The sequence below is a fragment of the Nelumbo lutea genome, chromosome 6, assembly GCF_056320005.1.
Source record: "Nelumbo lutea isolate HS-2025 chromosome 6, American lotus-T2T, whole genome shotgun sequence".
Taxonomy (NCBI): Eukaryota; Viridiplantae; Streptophyta; class Magnoliopsida; order Proteales; family Nelumbonaceae; genus Nelumbo; species Nelumbo lutea.
Window position 1 is genome coordinate 33322103 of NC_142689.1, and position 22195 is coordinate 33344297.

General features: G+C 37.7%; 1 protein-coding gene across 2 annotated transcripts in view; it reads left to right on the forward strand.

Moving 5' to 3' along the window:
- The window catches only part of LOC148848437 (26S proteasome non-ATPase regulatory subunit 2 homolog A-like), a 44454-nt gene that overhangs the window by 17096 nt on the left and 5163 nt on the right, over positions 1–22195 (forward strand). The window contains exons 6-13 of one of the 2 annotated variants that reach the window (XM_088948157.1): positions 17155–17197; positions 17601–17669; positions 17846–17884; positions 17963–18045; positions 19017–19131; positions 19322–19396; positions 20280–20438; positions 22007–22114. In XM_088948157.1, the coding sequence (XP_088804283.1) occupies positions 17155–17197; positions 17601–17669; positions 17846–17884; positions 17963–18045; positions 19017–19131; positions 19322–19396; positions 20280–20438; positions 22007–22114 (691 nt within the window). The remainder of the gene's footprint in view (positions 1–17154; positions 17198–17600; positions 17670–17845; positions 17885–17962; positions 18046–19016; positions 19132–19321; positions 19397–20279; positions 20439–22006; positions 22115–22195) is intronic. The other variant, XM_088948158.1, reaches the window with a different exon arrangement.

Here is a 22195-nt window from a genome sequence, read left to right on the forward strand (position 1 = left end):
AAGGAGATGGGAGAGAAAAGAAAAATGAATGAAGTGGAGAAGCTCATTAATGATGTTGAAGGGGACAAGGAGTTAAGTGCTAGGGGAGGAAGAAGGAAAGGGGGTTTGTAGAGGGATATGGGAAAGGGTCAAAATCCAATGGTTGTTATGAAGATTATAAGCTGGAATGTGAGAGGGGTAGGGAGTGCCACAAAAAGAAGGGTAATCAAGGAGTTGCTTAGAATGGAAAATCCTGATATCTTGTTGATTCAAGAATCCAAAATCCAAGAGGTTGATGGAAGATGGATCAGAAATTTCTAGAGAGAGAGAGAGAGAGAAACATGAGTTGGAACTATGCCTCGTAATGGGGAGCCTCAGGAGGGGTAATAAGTGTGTGGAAGGAGGAGATTGTAAGTGCATGGAAGAATTGATAGGGAACTATACAGTCTCCGTGAAGCTAAGGATTGTCAAAGATGATTTTCACTGGAGAGATCTTGATGGGAGAGCCTTGCCTAGGATTACCTTTGATCATTGGCCCATTTGTTTTTTCCAATGGAGCTTGACAGGAGGTCCTCCTTTTAGGTTAAAAAATATGCGGTTCACACATTCAGGCTTCAAGGAGAAGGTTAGTGATTGTTGGAATATGGATCTGCAATCTCCTAATTGGAAGGATAGATATTTTTTAAGAAGCTGCAAAGATTGAAAGCATAATTAAAACAATGGAATAGATTACAGTTTGGGAGATTGGGGGAGAGGAAGGCTGTTTTAATCTCACAAATAATCTCACAAATTGAGGATATTGATAGAAAGGAAGAAGAAGGTTCTCTAGGGGAGGGAGATAGAGAGTTGAGGTGGAGATGTAAGAAGAAGTTAGAGGTGACTCTTTTAAGAGAGGAAATTAGCTGGAAACAGAAGAAGAGAGAGAAGTGGATTAAAGAGGGGGATGGTAACACTTGGTTCTTTCATGCAATTGCCAATGGAAGAAGGGAGGGGTGGTGGGGGGTACAGAAATCACAGATGAAGGTGAGATAGCAAAGGCCTTTGTGGAACATTATCAGTCAATCTATAGAAGGCCTCTCAATGTTACTTGGTCAGTAGATGGAGTTGATTGAAATTTGCTAGAATTTGGAAAGGAGGTTTGAGGAGGAAGAAATTAAAGAAGTCATTTTCTCTATGCATAGATCAAAGGCTCTAGGGCCTGATGGTTTTACAATAGCTTTTTATTTTTTTGCTGTTTTGTTTAGCAAAACAGGGGGCATTGAGACAGCAATTATTTTGGGCTGCATTGTAATGAGGGATAGAATAGAGTGATTTAAGGGATCGACAGTCCCATCGCCAAGTTGTATAAACTGTTTACAATCTGAAATTTAAATAAAATACATGTTTACTAATAAAAAAATGGCTATTTATCAGCCTATTAGGATTGCTAAGACATTATCAAAAGTGATTTGATTAAGATGTTTAAAGAGTTTCATAGAAGGGGAAAAATCAATGCAGGGATGAACTCAACTTTCATCACCTTGGTCCCAAAGAAGATGGAGGTTTGCCATCCGAGTGACTTTAGGCCAATCAGTTTAGTAATAAGCATTTACAAAGTGACAGCCAAGCTGCTATCCCTTTATGTCAAAAGGGTGCTTCCTTCATTAATATCCCAGTTTCAATGCACCTTTATTTGAGATAGGCATATTTATTGACCAAATCTTAATTGCAAATGATTGTGTAGAGGCCCATAGAAGATCTAGGAGGAAGGGAGAATCAAATTGGATTTGGAGAAAGTTTATGACCTATTGGATTGGGAATTTCTTAACAAATTGTTTAGGATTTGTGGATTTGTGGAGGTTTGGTGCAAGTGGATTAGAGGATGTTTGGAAACTAGCCATTCTTAATAGTTGTCAACTTGTTGGTGGTTGATTTTTTTTTGAAGGGATTTAGAGGTTTAAGACCAGGTGATTCCCTCTATCCCTTTATCTTTACTTTGGTGGCTGAGATCCTTAGTAAACTGATTTCAAGAGAGCTATCTGTTTGCAGTTGTTTAGAGGTTGGTCATTATGGAGAGAGAGGGTTGTGGTGACTTACCTCTAGTGTGCAGATGACATCTTAATCTTATGTGATGGATAGTATGGGGAGGGGATTGAGAATTTGAAGCTGGTGCTTACTTTGTTTGAGGTGTCTAATTTGAGTGTAAATTGGAATAAGAGCTTGGTGGCTGGTATTAATTTGGAAAAAGAGGAGATTAGGGTTGTTGTAGAGATCTTGGGGTGTCAATGGAGAGTGGCCTCTAAGATAATTGTGGGTAGCCTTTAGGTGGTAGCCCTAGATTGACTAGCTTTTGGACTCCGGGCAATGGTTAAAAGAGTTGAGAAGTTAATGGTGGGCTTTCTTTGGGAACTGGGGGAGGGGAAGAAAGATCATTTGTTAAGATGGGAACTGGTGGTAGAAAGGAAGGAAGGAGGTTTGGGGATTGGGAATGTGGGCCTGCTTGTTGAAAAATCAGGCTTGTTCAGTTAGTGGCTTTGGCAATTTCCTCTATAAGCAAGATATTGTGTCATAAAGTGGTGGCTAGTATGCGTTTGCGATCAACGAATGGATGGGATCTTGGTTGTCAGTGCAAAGCTACTTTGGTTACTCCTTGGAAAGCTATTCATAGTATCCTCCCTTGTTTTCTTAATTTTGTAAAATACGACTTGGCTTCTAGTAGTAAGGTAAGATTTTGGGAGGATGTTTGGGCTGGGGTAACTCCATTGAAAGATGCTTTCCCCTCCCTCTTTGCTTTCTCAAGCCTTAAAGATAGGCTTGCGATTGATTTCTTTCAACATCATCCCTCTTCTTCTGGGCTGAATTGGAATTTGGGTTTTATTAGAAACCTTAGAGAATCAGAAATCCTTGATGTATCCAACTTGTTTAACATTTTGGGCTCTATTTTCTTTGATGTGGAGGGTAGAGATACCTGAGTTTGGTCCCTTAATCGTGTTAGGGTTTTTTCCTGTAATTCTTTCTTCAGATCTCCTATTTCTACTCCCTCTTCCCCCTCCTTTCCTATCAAAGAGGTTTGGTGCATTCCTATTCCCCCCAAGGTCAGTGTTTTTTGTTGGGAGTTTGTCCATGGTTGCATTAACACTTGTGACATGCTTCAGAAGAGAAGACCAAAGTGGTATTCGTCTCCCAATTGGTGTGTTCTTTGTAAGTTGAATGATGAGACTGCTTCTCATCTCTTAATCTTCTGTCCCTTTGTTGTATTTGGGAATGGTTCTGTTCTCTTTTTGGTTGCAGATGGTTCCGTTCTGCCAGTTTGGATAGGTTGCTTAGCCCTACTGTGTTGTGGAGAAGAAAAAGGAGGGGCAGGATCCTGTGGAGATGCACAAAAGCAACAATAGTCTGGATGGTGTTGGAAGAAAGAAATTCAAGAATATTTGGGGAGGAGAGAAGTAAGGAGGTAGTGATTGAGACCCTTACCTTTAGGGTGGTTCATTCAGTTAAGACCTTGAAACTCTTCATGGACTTCAAGGTGGACTTTTTCAGGAGTTGGGGGGAATATGTAGGCTCTTCCTCTAGGAAGCAAAAAAATCCTAGAGGTGTAGTCAACCCCAGGGGAAGGTTGGCTGAAGTTGAACTTTGATGGCGGTAGTATGGGTAACCCCGGGTCTCTCAAGGTATTGGTGTACTTAGAGATGAGGATGGGGCTATTTGTGCATTGTTTTCAACAATGTTTTTAAAACCAACCCAGAGGTCGATCGGGTTTTTCCAACGGGTCATGAGTCACTGGTTCGACCAGGTGGGTCGAACGGTTCAGTTCGGTGATGTCATAATTAAAATAGTAAACATTATATATTATATACACATATATGTGTGTATATATATGCGTGTGTATATATATATATATATTGTATAAATATCTAGAAAATGATATAAAATTATAAATAGCTAAATAAATGTCTATAATATCTTAAAACTTATAAAAATGCCTAATATTTACGAAAATATATATCCAAAAATGCAAAAAAAATGTGAGAAAAACTGAAAAAATGTAAAAAGAGAAGGGGGATTTTTTGATTTTTTAAACCTAAAAAATTGACTAAAAACTAAAAAGTATAGGTTGACAGTTGAACTGTCGATCGCTTACCGAGTCGCCAGTTCGATGGGTCAACCGTTTGGGTTGTCCAGTTTGCTGACTTGTGAATGGTTTTTTACCAAAACCTGAGTTTTATGAGAACCGGACCCAAAAAGTTGACCAGATGACGATTCGAACGATTCGACCATCTAGGTCAACGACGGGTTAAAAACCTTGGTTTTCAGGTCCAATTGAGCAGGGTGATTCAGTTAGAGCAGAATTCCTAGCTGCTCTAGGTAGGGATTGAGAAAGCCAAGGAAATGGGAGTTGATAGGCTGATCATTGAAGGTGACTCGAAAATAGTAGTGGGATGATTGAAAAGAGTGGTGATTTGGCAGTTGAGAAATGAGTTCAGGCAATTTAAATAGCTTGCAAAGGATATGCTTATCCAAGTTAGAAGGGTCAAATGATTTGCTAATAGCTTGGCAGACAGCCTTGCCAAGCCCGGGGTTCAAAGACAACATATGTTTTGAGCACATTTGTAATCTCAGTGGGGGGTTAATTATGTAATGGGTTTGCTTTTCCACAACTTTTTGTTGTACTCTGTTGCTCTCACTATAAATAAAATTTATTTTGTGTTGCTGATAGAAAAAGCAAAAAATTTTCCAAACAAATTTTTTTCAAACAAAAAATTAAGGGGTTCTTTACTCTGGCTCATAATCATAATTTTATTTATTGCCATCGTGGGTGGCTTTAACATTTCTATATAGATACTTATTTTCCACTGATCAATCAAATTTCCTATTCAAATGAAAAAGGAAAATTGGATTGTTCAATCTTTCCTGGCAGAAATATTCATGGAAATCACATCAAGTTTAAGGTCCTCAATCATTCATTTTCAATTGTATAGAGATCTTTGTTCTAGACTGTGTTCAGAACCACAAGTAAATCTATAACACAACTCTAGAGGTATAGGAAGATAGCATCTTGTAGTTGATTCTTCCTTTCTTTCACTGATCCAAAATGTAAGTTCAACTTTCTTGCATCTATTTTTTTATATTGAGTTTGATTCATTAGTATGTGAGCCATCAGTCTGATCATGGCCTACATTTGGTCATTGTATATTGTAAAAGTAGAAGATTGGGCCTATTGATCATAACGATTTGATTGTATATACTTGAATTTACCAGATAGCTGTTACTGTCTTTTTAATTTTTAAATTATAATGGAAGATTAGGGTGAACATTATCTTGGCAAACATTGTGTGGGTGAAGTACATAGATTACAGAATGACACTTAGACTTGAGATAATGTTATTATTCTATATTTCAGTTTGAAGGACTTGAATCACAAACTTGGATAAATGCAGAAACTGGCCCTTTTTGCGATTTGAAGTAAAATTTGGATAGCTGAAAATTATCAGTTTTCAGTATGCTATTAATGTTGTGTTTCACTATTTGAGGCGGGTTGAGAATGATCATGTTCCAACTCTATAAATTTGATTACATTGGGACCTTCCAAGAATGAATTCCAATGGTGAAACACTGCTCTTACCTTATCCAACACTTTCTCTATTGATATTCATCATTAAAGATGTAGCAGTTCCTCTGACATTCATATGGCTCAACATGTAGAAAAAAGGGGGGGTTTTCCAAAAGATTCTATCCCTTGGTAGCGAGGTGCCAGGTCTGGGCTACTTCTCAAATACAAGAACAGGCACATCATATTGAACTCATTTATTCAAACAACTCTTTTCTTCCAAGAATAACATTTCTGGAACAGCTGAATGGCATTAGAAATCAAACTAGATTGGAGATGGCTCTTACTTTTGAGTGTTTACAGATTTATTCCCTCAAATTTTGTTTGAACCTTGATGTATGCACTTAGGGCCTGTTTGTTTCCTCTTAACTCTTAACTCTTGAGAGGAATCTTGTAACTTTAAGAGGAAAGTGGGTGTTCTTTGCCTCTTATCTCTTACCTCTTAAAGTGGAATCTTACAACTTTTTGTTTTCTAATGATACCCCCAAAAAGCAAACAAAAGTTCTCATATATGGGGTTAAAATGGACATTTGACAATTTTTAGAATTCAGAATTCAGAATAACCATAGTTGTCAAGGCGTCGCCTAGGCGAGGGCGCCTCGCCCAAACGCCTTGACTTTTAGCAACTAGGCGCCTGCCTAGGCGACAAAAATGACAAGGTGGGTGCCTTTTATAATATCATTTATACTGCTGCATCTTATTAATGTATGTGTTAATACATTTTATTATATGCTATATATATCAATTATACTTTGTTTTAATGTTTTACTATTGAAATTTAAAAGAGGTTTTGAGAAGAGAAAAAGAAAGAAAGAAAGAAAAGAAAAGAAAAGAAAGAGGAAAGAAAGAATAGAATAATAAAGTTATTTTTTCTATTCTCTCTCTCTCTCTCTAATTAAATAAACAGAAATTCCATCCTTTGTGTGTTTCATGTTTTAAAATCCCTTGAAACTTGGGGAAACCATGGGAGAGGAGAGGAAGTTCAAGCTGGCGGGGAAATGGAGACTGGAGTTGATCATTGAAGCCAAATCTTTCCTGTTCGAGCAGGGAAGGACAAGGGGGAAGGTTCACTTGAAAATCAGAGAAGGGAGCACGGTGACGATTCTCCTACCGGAGGAGGCATGTGTGTGGTTGAAAGGTTTTGTGGATGGAACTGTTAATTCTTTACGGGAAGAAGGTTGGATAAACTCGTTGACCTGTGAGAGTAAGAGGTTCGAAACTGTGCTAAAGAGGAATGGAAACGAGTGGTTTATAATGGTTACCAAACTCTTTGGTAATACCAAAAGGCAAGTGTTGTGTATTCCAAAAGGCCAGAAGTGGAGAGGGTGGGCTTCCTTCGCTTTTAATCTTCAGGCTTTTCTTCTGGAGGTCGAAGGGAGAGTGGAAGAAGTCTCTGGCTTGAAGGCTTTCCTTCGCTTTTGGTGTCTAGCTCGACTGTCCTCCAACGAGTAGCTTTGGAAGAAGGAAGTGGGAGCTGGTAGAAGAGGATGGTCCTAGTGGCAGATAGGGGGATAGAAGATTGGACGAAGGTTTTAGAAGTAGTTGCAGAGAGGTTGGGCTTAGATGAAGATGTAGTGTTGTTGCCTTCTGTTGAAAAGAAAGCTTTATTAGATACTGGCGATACGAAATTGAGTTTCAGTACATTCCTTGTAGAGTGAAGTTTGATTGAGGTTCAGAACTGGGATTCAGTTTGTAACGAAGTTGAATCTAGAGTCGGCAACTTCTTGATCAAACTTCTCGATCTTCCTTTCAACCTTTGGAATGATCAAATACTAAGGAAAATTATCAGAGCGTTGGGTGGAATTTTGTTGGAGGTTAACTTAAGAAACTTGAGAGCTATGGAACTTAAGGTTGCTGGGATCAGGCCGGAGTACTTGCTGCGCGCCTTTGAAGTTCTCTCAGAAGATGCCTGGTACAAGGTCTGGTTAGCTTCAAAAGATGAAGCCTCGCTCTGGGGAAGACAAACATAGGTTGAAGGAGCTGACGAGTCTGCAGGTTGGTGTACACATGACCTTCAGGGGCTGGCGGGAAAGCCTGGTGCGTGCGGGCGAACTACAGAGGAAGGGGAACAGTCGCAGGGGTGCCCCAAGTCTCGAAGCTTTCCTATTAAGGCTTCTAATTCAATTTTTTTTTTGTAGTTGGGTTGTTTAAAGAGGGTGGCCTGTCCTATGCTGACGTGGCTAAAAGGGGTAAGGTTCGGGTGTGCTCAAAATCATTGTCTGAACCGGGTTTAAGGAAGGTTGGGCCGGACGGGTCAGTGGGTGAGCCTTCACGTGGGGCGGGGCAGGCATCGGGTGGTTTTTTTAAAAGCCCACGTGACAACTTAAGTCATCACGTGGGGCAGGGCAGGCATGGGGCGATGATAGATGGCAACATTCATCTATCATTGTCTAGGTCTCACCCTCTCGACTGTGGAGGGGCTCAGATGGTGAGCAAGGCGGAAGGATACCGTCCTCTGTGTTGGGTCTGATGGCTGGCCGACGACGCGCAAAAACACAACGTTCCTAATTGCCCGAACCCACACTATTTGAGAGTTAGAACAGAAGAGAAGGAAGAGGCTGACCAAGGTTGGATAAGCTGCGGCTCAGATTTTGACTATGATGAAAGATCGGAAGCCTATGGGAGTTTAGGCAGTGCGGCAAACGAAGCTCTATCTAAAGAATAGAATAGGGATTCTTTCAGCCTTGATTTTTTGTTCATAGGGGATTCGGTGGGGGAGGGAAAGGAGGGGGAGGAGCGGGTGAATGATCTTAACCCAAATTTGGTTGAGCCCTTCCCTAGTTCTAGCGCTTTGCAAGAGGCCGAAAAGGAGGTAGCTCGAGCCTTCTCAGAGCTGAACAAGGGTACCTCATAGAGAGGTACATACTTCGGTACAGAAATGGGTCTTTGTGTTGATACAACGACATGGGTTTTCTTCCCCCAACTCGGGGAGACAGAGTGCTCTAATTTCTCAAAAAAGGAAGTGACTACCACTCCTTCGCCTGTGCTCTCTCTCCTCACATCTCTGCCTCAGGTAAATCCCTCAACTCTATCAATTCGGTTTTGGCTATTGATGAGCGCTCTGTGTCCCTTGTTCCAGATTCTCTTCCCAACCAAGAGTCGGAAGCCCTTGGTCTGAAAGCCACAGTGCGTCTACAAGGGGGGAAGTGGGTGAGAAAACTTGCAGAGAGACAAAAATATGGGAAATCATAGAGAGCCTTTTGGGTGAAGTGGAGAGGAAGGAAATGCAGAGAGGGAGCATGGAGGGGACAAGAGGAAACTTTAGAAAAAGAGGAAACTAGTGGGGAAGAGTCATTTGCAAAGTTCGTGAAAAACTTGGGGTGCAAGCTGAAGAACCTGAATGATCTAAAAGCCTACATGCAGAAAAAAGAGGACAGCAAGATGAAGAATAGAAAGCTGAGTGAATTGGAGAGATTAAAAAGAGATATTGAGGGGGACGAGAAGTTTGAAGTGAAAGGGGATAGAAGAAAAGGGTCTAAATAGATCTTGGAGGAGTTAGGGTTAAGGCTAAGAGTTTTCAATGAGAATCTTAAGTTGGAATGTGAGGGGTTGGGCAGCATTAGGAAGAGAGCGACAATTAAAGAGGTAATTAAGAAGTTTAATCCGGATGTGGTAATGCTTCAGGAGTCCAAAAGAATGGATTTTGATTGCAGATGAGCAAGGAGTGTGTGGAGTTCTAGGGGTATAAAGTGGGTGGCTGCTCCCTTGTGGGGTTCCTCAAGAGGGATTGTGACCCTATGGAAAGAAGATGTACTCATAGGTGTGGAGGTGCTAATTGGAGATCATTTTGCCTTCCTAAAGTTCAGGCAAGTGGACGATGGGTATGAATGGGTACTAACAAATGTGTATGGCCCCAATAACTATAGGTAGAGGGAGAAATTACGGGAAGAATTGAGTGACATTAGAGGCCTATGGGATGGACCTTGGTGTGTGGGTGGGGATTTTAATGTAGCGAGATTTATAGAGGAAACCAACAACCCTAGACAGAGAGTGACAACAAGTATGAGGAAGTTCAACCAATTTGTGGACTCTTTTGAACTTAAAGAACTTCCTTTCCTAATAATAACTTCACTTGGTCCAACCTTCAATTAAGGCCAATTTGTTCTAAGTTTGACAGATTTTTGTTCTCAACAGATTGGGAGGAACATTGGGGCAATATTACTTCTAGGGCTCTCCCAAGACTTACTTTAGACCACTGGCCTATAGTGTTGGTCAATGAGGAAATAAGAGGAGTTGAGCCTACCCCTTTCAGGTTTGAAAACATGTGGTTGACTCATCCGGGTTTCATTGAGAAGATCAGAGAGTGGTGGGAACAAGCTAATCTGGTAGTTGATTGGGAGGGAACGAGGTTCCACAAGAAACTCCAATACTTAAAATCACAATTAAAAGAGTGGAATAGGCTGGAGTTTGGAAGATTAGAAGAGAGAAAACAAGTTTTGGTGGAGCAAATTGAGGATTTGGACATGAAGGAAGAGAATGGTTCCTTTGGAGAGGAAGAAAGGAAGTTGAGATGGGTTTTGAGGAGGCAGATGGAGGACATCTTGGTTAAGGAGGAAATAGTTGGAGGCAAAAATCCAGGTGTAAGAGGCTAAAGGAGGGAGACAGAAACACAAGGTTTTTCCATTCAGTGGCAAATGGGAGGAGAAGAATTTCATCTCTAATTTGGAAGTTGATGGAGTAGTGTTGTCCCACCCGGTAGAAATTGCAAAGGCTCTAGTAAACCACTTCAAATCTATTTTTAGAAGGCCTTTGAATGAGAGAGTGTGGTTGGAGGGATTGGATTGGCCGGCTCTAAGTGCAGAGAAAAGAGAGTGGTTAGAAAAAAATTTTGATATGGAGGAGTTTAAGGAAGCAGTATTCTCAATGGATAGGACAAAAGCTCTGGGTCAAGATGGGTTCACAATGGCCTTCTACCAGGACTGTTGGGTTATTTTGGAGAACGATCTTAGATTAGTTTTTGAGGAGTTCGACAGAGGGGTGTAATAAATCCGGGCTTGAACTCAACTTTCATTGCTTTGGTCCCAAAGAAGAAAGATGCATCACAACCAAAGGATTTTTGACCTATCAGTCTAGTGACTAGCTTGTACAAAATCATTGCAAAGGTGTTGTCTCTCAGGATAAAGAAGGTGCTTCCCTCTATTATTGCACCCAACCAAGGTGCTTTTGTGGGGGGAAGACAGATCATCGATCAGATTCTCATTGCAAATGAGAGCTTGGAGAGCTTTAGGAAGTCAAAGAAGAAGGGAGTGGTTTGCAAATTGGATTTGGAGAAGGCTTATGACTTGGTTGATTGGTCTTTCTTGATGGAGGTGTTGAGGAGTTCTGGTTTTGGAGACAACTGGTGTAAGTGGATTTGGGGCTGTGTTAGGACTTGTCATTATTCTATCCTGGTGAATGGGACTGTGGTTGACTTTTTTCCTGCGTTGAGAGGTCTAAGACAAGGAGATCCTCTTTCCCCTTTTCTTTTCACCCTTATTGTTGATGTACTTGGGAGATTGATCCATAGAGCAGACTCGAGGAATTTTATAAGAGGGTGGAGAGTAGGAAGGGAGGAGGTTCCCTTAACACTTCTACAGTTTGCAGATGATACTATTCTATTCTGTGAAGGAGGGAACTTTAATTGGATCCAGAATCTAAAGTTGACAATACAACTCTTTGAACATATATCTAACCTCAAGGTGAATTTTGATAAGAGTTGTGTGGTGGGAGTAAATGTGAATGAAAGGGACCTAAGGGAATTTGCAGGTGAGCTAGGTTGTGCAATTTCGGACTGGCCCCTGACATACTTGGGCCTCCCTTTAGGAGATAATCCTAAGAGTGTTAGCTTTTGGGCTTCGGTAGTGGAGAGGTTGGCGGTCTAAAAAGAGAAATTATCTTTCTTTAGGTGGGAGAGTCACTCTCATTAGGTCTACCCTAGCTAACCTATATGTCTACTATCTGTTAGTGTTTAAGATCAGCTCAAAGGTTTCCGATCTTTTGGAAAAATTAATAAGGAACTTTCTGTGGGAGCCTGGAGAGAAGAGAGATCATAGGGTGAGTTGGGAGATGGTCACTAGGTGTAAAAAACTAGGTCTTGGGATTGGTAATTTCAAGAAAATGAATACGGCTCTATTGGGGAAATGGTTATGGAGGTTTTCATTGGAAAGGGATAAATTGTGGACTAAGATTGTGTCTAGCATTCATGGGGTCGAAGACAGTGGCTGGGATCCTGGAATCTTGGCAAGGGCCTTAGTTGCTTCTCCTTGGAAATCCATTCACAATTTGCTTCCAGTTTTCTCCCCTTGAATCAGGTATGGTCTAATTTCTGCGAACAACTTTGGGTCGGGGATTCTCCTTTGAAGGACCAGTTTCCTTGTATGTTTATCAGACTTGAGAAATGAACCCATATCTTCTTTCTTGGTCCCTTCAGTCTCCACTTCTAGCTTTGGATGGAACCTAGGCCTGTGTAGGGCAATTAGGGATATAGACACGAATAGCTTGATAACTTTGCTAGCCTCCCTTGAGATTGTCTTCCTAAACCCTGCTAAGGAAGACACCAGATTTTGGACCCCTTCTAGCTCTAGTACCTTTTCTTGTGCTTCATTCTTTAAAACCTTAACTCAACCTCCTATCCCCTTTGGGTTGTCCTTTTTGGTTAAGGAAATTTGGAGCAGGCCTATTCCTCCTCGGGTTTTTTCTTTTTGTTGGGAAATTTTCCTGGAAAGAATCAACACTTTTGACTTACTTCAGAGAAAGAGACCCTACTATTGTTTACTTCCTAATAGATGTGCTCTTTGTAAAGCTGATGGGGAATTTGGCTACCACCTCATGGTCTCTTGTAAGGTTGCTAAAACTGTTTGGGAGTGGGTTTTCTCCTGTTTTAGGTGTTCTTGGTATCCTCCGGAGACTGTCCAAGGTTTGTTTTCTCCTTTTTTCAGTTGGCCTAGGAAGCGAGGGAAGATTATGTTGAGGTGTATTAGGGCAATGGTATGCTGGTCATTGTGGGAAGAAAGAAACTCACGCATTTTTTTCGACAAGGAAAGAACATTGGAAGACTTGTTAGGTCGAATCCTTTTAAGGGCTATCCACTGGCTAAAATCTTTGGAGTTGCTTTCAGATTTTCCTGTGGATGACTTGTTAAGAAACTGGAAAGAGACTGCTTCCAATGCTAGATGCAAGAGGACATTTTGTCCGTTTTGGTCCCCTCCCCCCTCGGGCTTTATAAAGCTGAATTTTGATGGCAGCAGTGTAAGGAATCTAGGGCCCTTTGGGATTGGAGGAGTCTTCAGGAATGAGGAAGGGATTGTTATTGGTTTATTCTCTGGCCCTATTGGAGAAGATGATTCTCTTAGGGCTGAGATCCTTGCAGCGCTTGAAGGAATTCGAAGAGCAAAGGAATTAAATATCAACCGTTTGATCCTGAAAGGTGATTCGAAGGTGGTGGTTAGTTGGTTGAAGACAGAGGACAATGGTTTGAGGAACTTTAACAATGAAAAAAAACAGTTCTTATGGCTGGGTAGGGACATTGAGATTCAGTACAACTGGGTGAAGAGGAGTGCCAACTCATTTGTGGATAGGTTGGCCAAGCAAGGAGTGAATAGGGAGTCTGTTTTTTGGGCTAGCTTTTAATCTTTTCTCTTTGCACTCCCTTTGTTTTCTATTTTTGGGGAGCTAAGATATTTTATCTCCCCTCTTGTATCCATATTGCCTCTTTTCTTTTAATTTAATGAAGCTGGTGTTATTGATAAAAAAAACAGAAACTCCATCCTTGTTTTTTTTTTCTATTTTACTTTCCATCTTGAATATTTATCATATAAAGTTGATAACCATCTTTAGCTGCTAATTAATATGAATTTTCTCTATTAAATACTTATTATAGTACTATTATTTTTGAAAATAATGAAATTAATATATGTAAAGGATTTTTATCTTTTAGATGTGATGATTTGCCACATTTTTAGAGGAAATTTAATGTTCTTAATAAAGAGAATTGCTATTTTTTCTATCAACATACATGCTGAATGGTATATAAAACTAGGAAACTAGCCAAAAGTCATATTTTTATATTATAAAATTTTTATCGCCTAGGTGACTAGGCGCCCCAATGTCGCCCATAATTGCCTAGACGCCTTGAAAACTATGAGAATAACATAACATTCTTTGGATTTAGAGTTCAGAGGAAAGAAAAGTTCACCAATACCAATATACCTCTTAATGTAATTATTGCACTTTCAGATGTTAGAGCAAATGAACAAGCCCTTAGTCTTGATTCAAAGTGATAATGAAGCTTCGTAGTTGTCAAGGCAACACCTAGGCGACAAGGCGCCCTTGGAGGCTCGCCCAGTCGCCAAGTAGTTTTGTGCACTATGTTATAAAATACTTTTATATTTTAATTTTTTGATATTATAATTATAAAATAGGCATTATAAACTAGAATACTCATTTTATGTGTTCATGTACTAATTTCTTTTTATTATTTTCTTATTTGTTAGGGTTTAATCAACACAAGCATTGCTAACTGTTGTATTGAACCCATGGTTCAAAGTATCGAACTATCGATAAACCTCTATGTATCGGCAGAGGTGCATCAGTACTAATAATGATACTCCCCCTATTTTTTTATTTCTTTGGGTTTCAATTTCATTTTTAAATATATATTATTTTAAAAAATGGGTTCCCGAGAACACCTGTAAACATGTGTATTGGGGCGCCAAAGATACAATACAATACACCTGATACGGGGCATATCGTATTGAAGTTTTGATCCTTGATTGAATCCTCAAAGATTTCAGAACCTGAAACAATAAGCAAGGGAAGAATTTAAATTTTTGTCTAATCAACACATTTTCTTCTTACAAATCTTCTTCTTCTTCCACCTTTTCTTTTCTTCCTTCCTATAACAAAAGTAAGGGTTCAGCCCCTATATTTTTTGAAATTTCTATTTTTTTGTTCCTTTTCTTCTCATAAAATGTTGAGTTTCTAAACTTAAAACATGAAATTTATACTTCTCTTATGAAAATTGTGGATAATTATTAAGGAAAGATGGTTATGGAACCTAGGGATCTACCCTAGGATATATGGTTTTACTTAAAAAAATCCATCACCTAGGCGACTAGGCAACAAGGCGCCCCCTATCGCTTAGCCTTGCCTTGGCGCCTTAAAAACTATGTGAAGCTTAAAGACTTGGGTTGTGTTTGGATAAGCCTTTGCCTTTGTGTTCTTTCAGAGTATAAAAGCATGAAGCATGTTTTATGTTTTTACTGTTTGTTTTTGCAGTTTGGTAAACACTGCTTTCGAAAAATCTTTTGAAAGTAAAAGCATAATTAAATGTTTGGTTACAACATGTTGCTTTACCACATGTGACATGATGAATTCCCCATGCCATCTTGTTATTTGTTAAAATTTGTAATATAAAAATGTTACATGACCCATTTTTTGTGCCATATGGATGCCACTTGGTGTATATTTGGCCACATTTATGGACATCAAAATTGGCTTCTATTTTTGTCATATGGCATATATGTTGTAATGTGTCACAATTTTTGTCATATGGCATAACTTTTGCCATGTCATTTTGCCAGATGGCATATATTTTTCTGTGCCACAAGTTTTGCCATGTGGCATATATTTGCCATGTCACAAATTTTGTCATGTGGGACATTTTTCCATATGGCATATATTTCACCGTGTCACAAATTTTGCCACATGGCATATAATTTCCCATGTGTCATATTTACAGGCATTAAACATGGCATATATTTTGTCGTGTGTGTATCTTATTGTGTTTACATCACACATGGTAAGGCTGCATACGTTTACACCTCATTGCATTTTGTTAAGGCATATTTGGCCCAAGGTGTGTGATTGAAGCACAAAGTAGCCTAGAATGACTTGTGCTTTCTGTTGCAGATATAATTTTGCTTTCAGGGAATCTACTTCCAAAAGCACACTTAACCAAACTTTGGATTTCTTTTTTTACTGCCTAAGCACAAAAGTACTTTGAAAAAGCTTATCCAAACATGACCTTATTTATTGCCTTCACACTTGATTGGCTGTGTTGATGGAAAATGTATGATTTGTTGAGTCATCATTCTTCCTTCCCCTCCACCAAAAGAGGAAAAGAACAAAAGGAAGAAATGCTTACATGAATAACCCATGAAAGTAATCTACAGAACTGATTGAGTTATCTTTGCTTTAATTAACTTGGTTGGCTTATGTTTTGATAAGGACTGCTTTTCCCATAGAGAGAGAGGACGCAGTTGGGGAGAAGGATTCTGAAGAAAATAAGTATGTAGTTGAGGGTGGGGAGTCTTTTGTTTCAGGAAGTTTCAGTGAAATTGTTGATGGGAAATTGAACAAAGACTTGGATGGAAGAAGGCCTGAACCCTGAAGTAAGTGAAGATGGAATGGTGAAAAGTAAATTACCTTCAAATCCAAAAAAAAAAAAAAAAATCAAAAGGTGCAAATTCAGGACAGTTGAATAATGTGACTAAGGTTTTCTCTAGATTGAAAGAAGGATTATGTGGGGCAGGGGCCTTGTAATAAATTCAAGAAACTTTACAAGAGGAAGAGGGTGAAAGTTAAAGCCAGACACAATAAGGGGAAGATGGATAAGTTTTAAACCAGAAGGATCAATATCTTACGGTGATGGGGGTGGTTGATTTATGTGAAATACAACCAGATTGTGTCAGACCCTGAAAAGGAAGACTCAGATAAGGAGGAACAAGTATCGGAGGTGCAAGAGAGAGATAGGGATGGGATTCTTGACCAAATGAGACCTGTTGGGAAGAAAATTTGCTAGGAAAACACTTGCTAAGTTGGAAAGAGGTAAGGATGACAACACCTGCTCAGTTTGGTGGTGGAGCTGGAGTTTATGGGCATTGTTAGGAGGTTTAAAGATTTTGTTTGGCTGTAAAGGTGTGGCAGGTTTCCCTTGATCTGCGATTTGGACGTGCAATCATGAGGTTTATTGACATATGGGTTGTTCTGTTCCATCTTGCATTGAAATGTTTGGGGTGGTTTTATATAGATGTTTTGGGCTGGTGTAGGGTGTCCTGTTGGCATTTGGTTCCTGTTTTTGCCTTTTCTGGCTTATCTTGGGGTGATTTCTCATCACCTGGAGTTTTAATTTGATCTTTTTGGTTTTGATAAATTTCTTTTATATTTATTACCCCCCACCCCCAAATAAAAAAAGAAAAAAAAAACCTTTGCCCACATCCAGTTGTAACTGGGTCGTACTTCGATTATTTAACATTAACCATGTTGAACATGAATCAAGAGTGTATATTAGCAATGTTCTTGTGACAAATAATGGAAATAATTTTCCTGAATTTTAGGTGGTGATTGTACATTTTATCTTTGTACCCTTATTCAATATTGTACAAGAAATGCACATCTTCATTGGCCATAAAATGGGCTATTTGCCTGGAATTTACTTGCAGTATATGATGCTTTATGGGCATTTTTTTTTAACTTTTTATTATTTCAGTTCATTCTGCTTGCATCCTTCTGGTGCCAATGTACCATTTTTTTTTGATAAATGGTGCCAATGTACCATTCCATTTTCATGTCTTAAAAATCCCTACTGATGATAAATTTGTTTTTATCAGGAATCTTGCTGGAGAAATTGCACAGGAGTATACAAAGCGGCAGGTTGGGAAATTGATCTTTTCAAATGCTGTAGACAATCTTGATTATGATGTTTGAAAGAAGTTTTTTGGAATTAAGAGGAGATAGTTTACAAACTTAATGTTTAAAATATATTCTACTTTTCTTTTACTTTTGGCATTCGTGTTCCAATTATATGTCTTCAATTTTTGGACTAATTTTTCTATGAACCAGTGTCTACGTGATATTGTATCCTTAATGGCCATTCAATTATGCAATTTTTAATCATATTGGGGGTCTCTGGTATCTATTAGGTGGTGATGGGATGTACATCTTTATCTAAGTTACATATGGGAATTTCATTTGCAGTCTTATGTTCCTAATTATTAAGACCCTTCTGTAATTATTTCTCTTATTATTTTATATCTTTGCTTTTCTTTCACAACAGCAGATTGAGGAGGCAACAATAGATGACATAATGGAGCTTGTGGAACAAATTGTTACTTTCCATATGAAGGTATTGTTGATGAATATTGCTTATGAGAAATTTAGAACTGAAGATCTCTGTTTCTTCCTTGTTTATCTTAAACTGGGTTGCTTGTCCAGTTCTTTTGGAAGTTACAGTTATTGTTTAATTGTTTTATCCCTTTCTTTTAGAAGACTTATTATTTCCTTCTTCCTTTTGTGTTGCAGCATAATGCTGAACCTGAAGCTGTAGATCTTCTAATGGAGGTAGTATTGAAGTCTCATTTCTTTTAACTCATTCATTGTTCATTTGGAAAGGGATGTATAATTTTTAAATTGACCTAGGTTGAAGACCTTGATCTGTTAGTTGAACATGTTGATGCTACAAATTTCAAAAGGACATGCTTGTACCTTACTAGTTCGGCTAGGTAAGTACCTTGTTAAAGTTATTTTTCTTGTTCTGGATGTTCTAGCCTCGAAAGCATTTTTCCTCTAGTCCCAGAGCATGTGAAGTATAGCAGGGAAATAATTATTGTATGTTTCCTTGGCTTCAATCAATATAATAAGTACATCCTAAATGCAATGTTCTGGATCAAGTCAACAAGGGAATGGATTAATGACAATACTCTCTCTCTCTCTCTCTCTCTCGCTCTCCCTCTCTTATTGATTGGCAGTGTTGACAGTGAGTTTGAGTTGCTTGTTTAATATCAAACTTGCCTTTGCTATGCTAATTACCTCATTTATTTCTTTACACGTAACATAAAAACCAGAGCTATTGTCATTGCTTTAAGATTGTAATTAACAAAATACATTTAATTATTTCATTTTAATTTAAAATGATTTTACTTATTTAGGTTGTTTGTCCATTTTTTAGTATAGAACTTTTAGATGAAAAATATGGATGCTTTCTTGCCTTGGAGGTATAGTTGCAAGTAGGAGAATAAATACAAAACTTGGAAAAAGAGGTGGATAAATATTAGTTAACTGGAATATGACACATTGGACTACATGTACAGAAAGTTCTAATAATCTCATAATAATCTATTTTTTATTTAATTTTTTCATAAGTGATAATTGTTTCATTAGATATGGATAAGAGAATACAAAGAAGGCAGTCCAAGAAAGGATAACCACCCTAGGCACCCAAAAATGGTGTTTCATCAATGGGATTGGGTCTGTTACATGATTTTAATGTACTCTTCTTTTGTCTGGAAGTATCAGCCTAGAAACTAAGCTTTCTTTTTCCTTGGTTGCAGATCAAAAGAAAATAGGAAAAAGAAAAACAAATTTACATTGTGAATGTTTTTTTTTTAGAGGCAATACATTCAAAGGCTTTCTTCTTCCTTGTACTTTCCTTTTCATATTGAAAATCATAATTCCACATTCAAATATTTTGCAGTTATCTCCCTGGACCAGATGATATTTTAGTTCTGGATATAGCTTACACAATTTATCTCAAGTTTGAAGAGTACCCAAGTGCACTTCGGATTGCACTCTTCTTGGACAACTTGCAGGTTTGCACTTCATTGTAAAATACAAATAGTTTCTTTTAGATTTTTTTGGGTGTTTGAAGTGAGATGACTTGCTACACCCCTTAAATTTTTTTCATACATTTTTTTTACATGAATAAAGAGTTGTTTGTGTAGTCATCCCAAAAGATTTCTTCTCCTATGGTTCTTATACTTTCCAATTTATGCTTGACAGTACGTGACACAGATCTTTACATCTTGCAATGATCTTCTTCAAAAGAAGCAGTTCTGTTATATTCTTGCTCGACATGTAAGTTCCATCATTTTGAGATCATTTGTCTAGAATTACCTTTCATATGCATTGCTTTGAGTGTGGTGCAGTAATCATTTGCTCAATTAAGGGATATCTGATTGTGCCGGAGGTCATTATTGTTAGTATCAATGTTATTATTCCTTGAATAACCAAATCCAGCATGAATTATATGGTTTCTTGCCTGATACAAACGTACACAACCATTTGATTGCATTTGGGATTTTCGATTATATTCCCACAATATTCTCTAGATGAGAAATTGGAAAATTCTCTTTTTCTACTAGTGTATTTCAAGTATTGCTTCTGGTTGTGCTGATTATGATGGGAAGTTGTCTCATTTTCTTTTTATTGGGCGTGCAATAGGTATGGTGCCTTCCATGTTAAATCTTACATTTTGATCTTCTACTAGTCTTCATAGTTTCATAGTTCTGAATTATCTTCTTCTTTCTTTTTGTTTTTGGCGGAGGGTTTTGGGCTTGTGGATTTTTTCATGGTTTGGGATGTATACCAGAGACAGTAAAGGTCATGAAGGGACATGCAAGTTGGTAAGGAAGGGTTTGGAAATGATGGAGAAGAAAACACAAATAAGTGATTTTTTTTGAATGAGACCATCCTATGCATGTATTATAGTTTTTGATGCTCACTTTGCATGAAAGTCTTCAATTTGTCTTATTTTGTTTTTTTTATGGGGCTACACAACGGGGGTAGCCCATCCCCCTCCCTTAACCCCCAACCCTGGTGGCAGTGGGATTTGATCCCAGGTCTCTACTCTGATGAGTCAGAGATCCTACCAACTGAGTCACCATCAATTGGCTAATTTGTCTTACTTGATTCATAGATATTTGACTCTTGTTTGCTGATTTATATTTCTTTAATGCAGGGGGTAGCAATTTTACTTGATGAAGATATGGTTGCAGATGACGATGACAGGGAGGCATTACAGGATATCATCAATAACACTAAATTAAGTGAAGGCTATCTAACTCTTGCTCGTGATATCGAAGTCATGGAGCCAAAATCCCCTGAGGATATATACAAAGTAATTAGTAATTACCTGCATGTATTATTGGAACCAAGGTTTATATATTGCTATGATATGTCTGATACATATCCTATCAGTATCAGTCAATGGCAGCATGGGATATGCTACTAATAGAAACATATCCTGTGAATTGTATGTATTGGATAGATACGGGTGTGTGTTGGCCTATATCGCATTGTATTAACTGATACACATTGATACACTGCGCCTATCTATCAAAAAGATGAATATGGTGTGATTCAAACTGAGGTCACCTAGCACAAAGTGTCTAAACCTTAAATGCAACTTAAACCGCTAAGCCACATTACATCTTGTGATAATAAATGTGAAGGAAATAATTTTACTAGTTTTGGTGTCAACATGCAATCCAAACAAACAACACATGTTTATGTTTAACAAATCCCAACTAAAAATTCAAATGAATAATATTCAAAACTAGTAATTTATAAACTAATGGAATAAATAATCTGTCAAATCCATGTTTGTATCAAAAGATGATTTTTAATATCAAGAAATTTATAAAAATAAAATATTAATAATAGAACACTTGTTTTAATACTTAGAATTTATAAATTAACACACGATATACATCTTAAATTTTTTATATATTTTTACAAATTATTAATTAATATTTTAATTTACAATAATAACAACATATTTATTATTTAAAAAAATAAAAATATTGTTTACAAAATATTTAAGAATATAATATTAAATTGAACCTATCAAATCTAATAATGTAGTTTTATTTCAGAAAAATGATTTTTTATTTCAAAAATTTTAGAGAAATAAAAATATTAATAATGGAATAATTATTTTATTAATTAAAAATCATTAATTTGCATATGATATGTATCTTAGAAATTTTAACAAATTTATATACTTTAAACTAAGATTATATATTTTTATAAATTATTAATTGATATTTTAGTTTACATTTGAGAATTTAATATTTAGTTGATTTTTTATCTGTACCCATGCACTTGCAAAGCGTACCCACATCTGAATTGTTCGATACAATACCCAATACTTTAATCCTTGATTGGGACCTATTTTACTGTTTGGCTTCATTTATACCTTGAGTACAATTTATTGCATTAATTCCTTTCCACTCAAAGTCACATGACCCTTGTTTTTATGTTTGTGTTGTGTTTTATGCAGCATCATTTTCTCAACTTGATGCCTTTAAGTTATTACTCTGTTGTTAGTATCTCCAAGTGTGATGTTTTTGATGCTTTTACTTCCCCAATGGGAAATGAATTTTAAATTTATATTTCATGTACCGTGCAAGGATCAAATACACCGATATACAGGTTTTTAAAACTAAAACTTTGGAGTGATAGATTACATCCCTATAAAGCTGCTAAAATATAAAAAAAAGTATGGCATCAGTCATATTTGTACACACCAATACCCACTGATGAGTATTGGGTGTATCAATATTTTGATCCTTGGCACCATGTTTACCAGAAACACTTTAAACGCCTTGTGCATGTAATCTGCCTTACTATGTATATAGTCCTTTTGTATTAATATGAATTTATAGTCTGATCTGATTTTCTTAGGTGCACTTGCTTGATGGCCGGGCAAGTGCTAGTGCAAATGTTGATTCAGCCAGGCAGAATTTGGCAGCTACTTTTGTCAATGCATTTGTAAATGCCGGCTTTGGCCAGGTAACTGTGTGATTATGAACTGATGTTTATTTTTATCAATTCTAACCTCCATGTGTTTTATAGTTTTATCTTTTCCTTCCT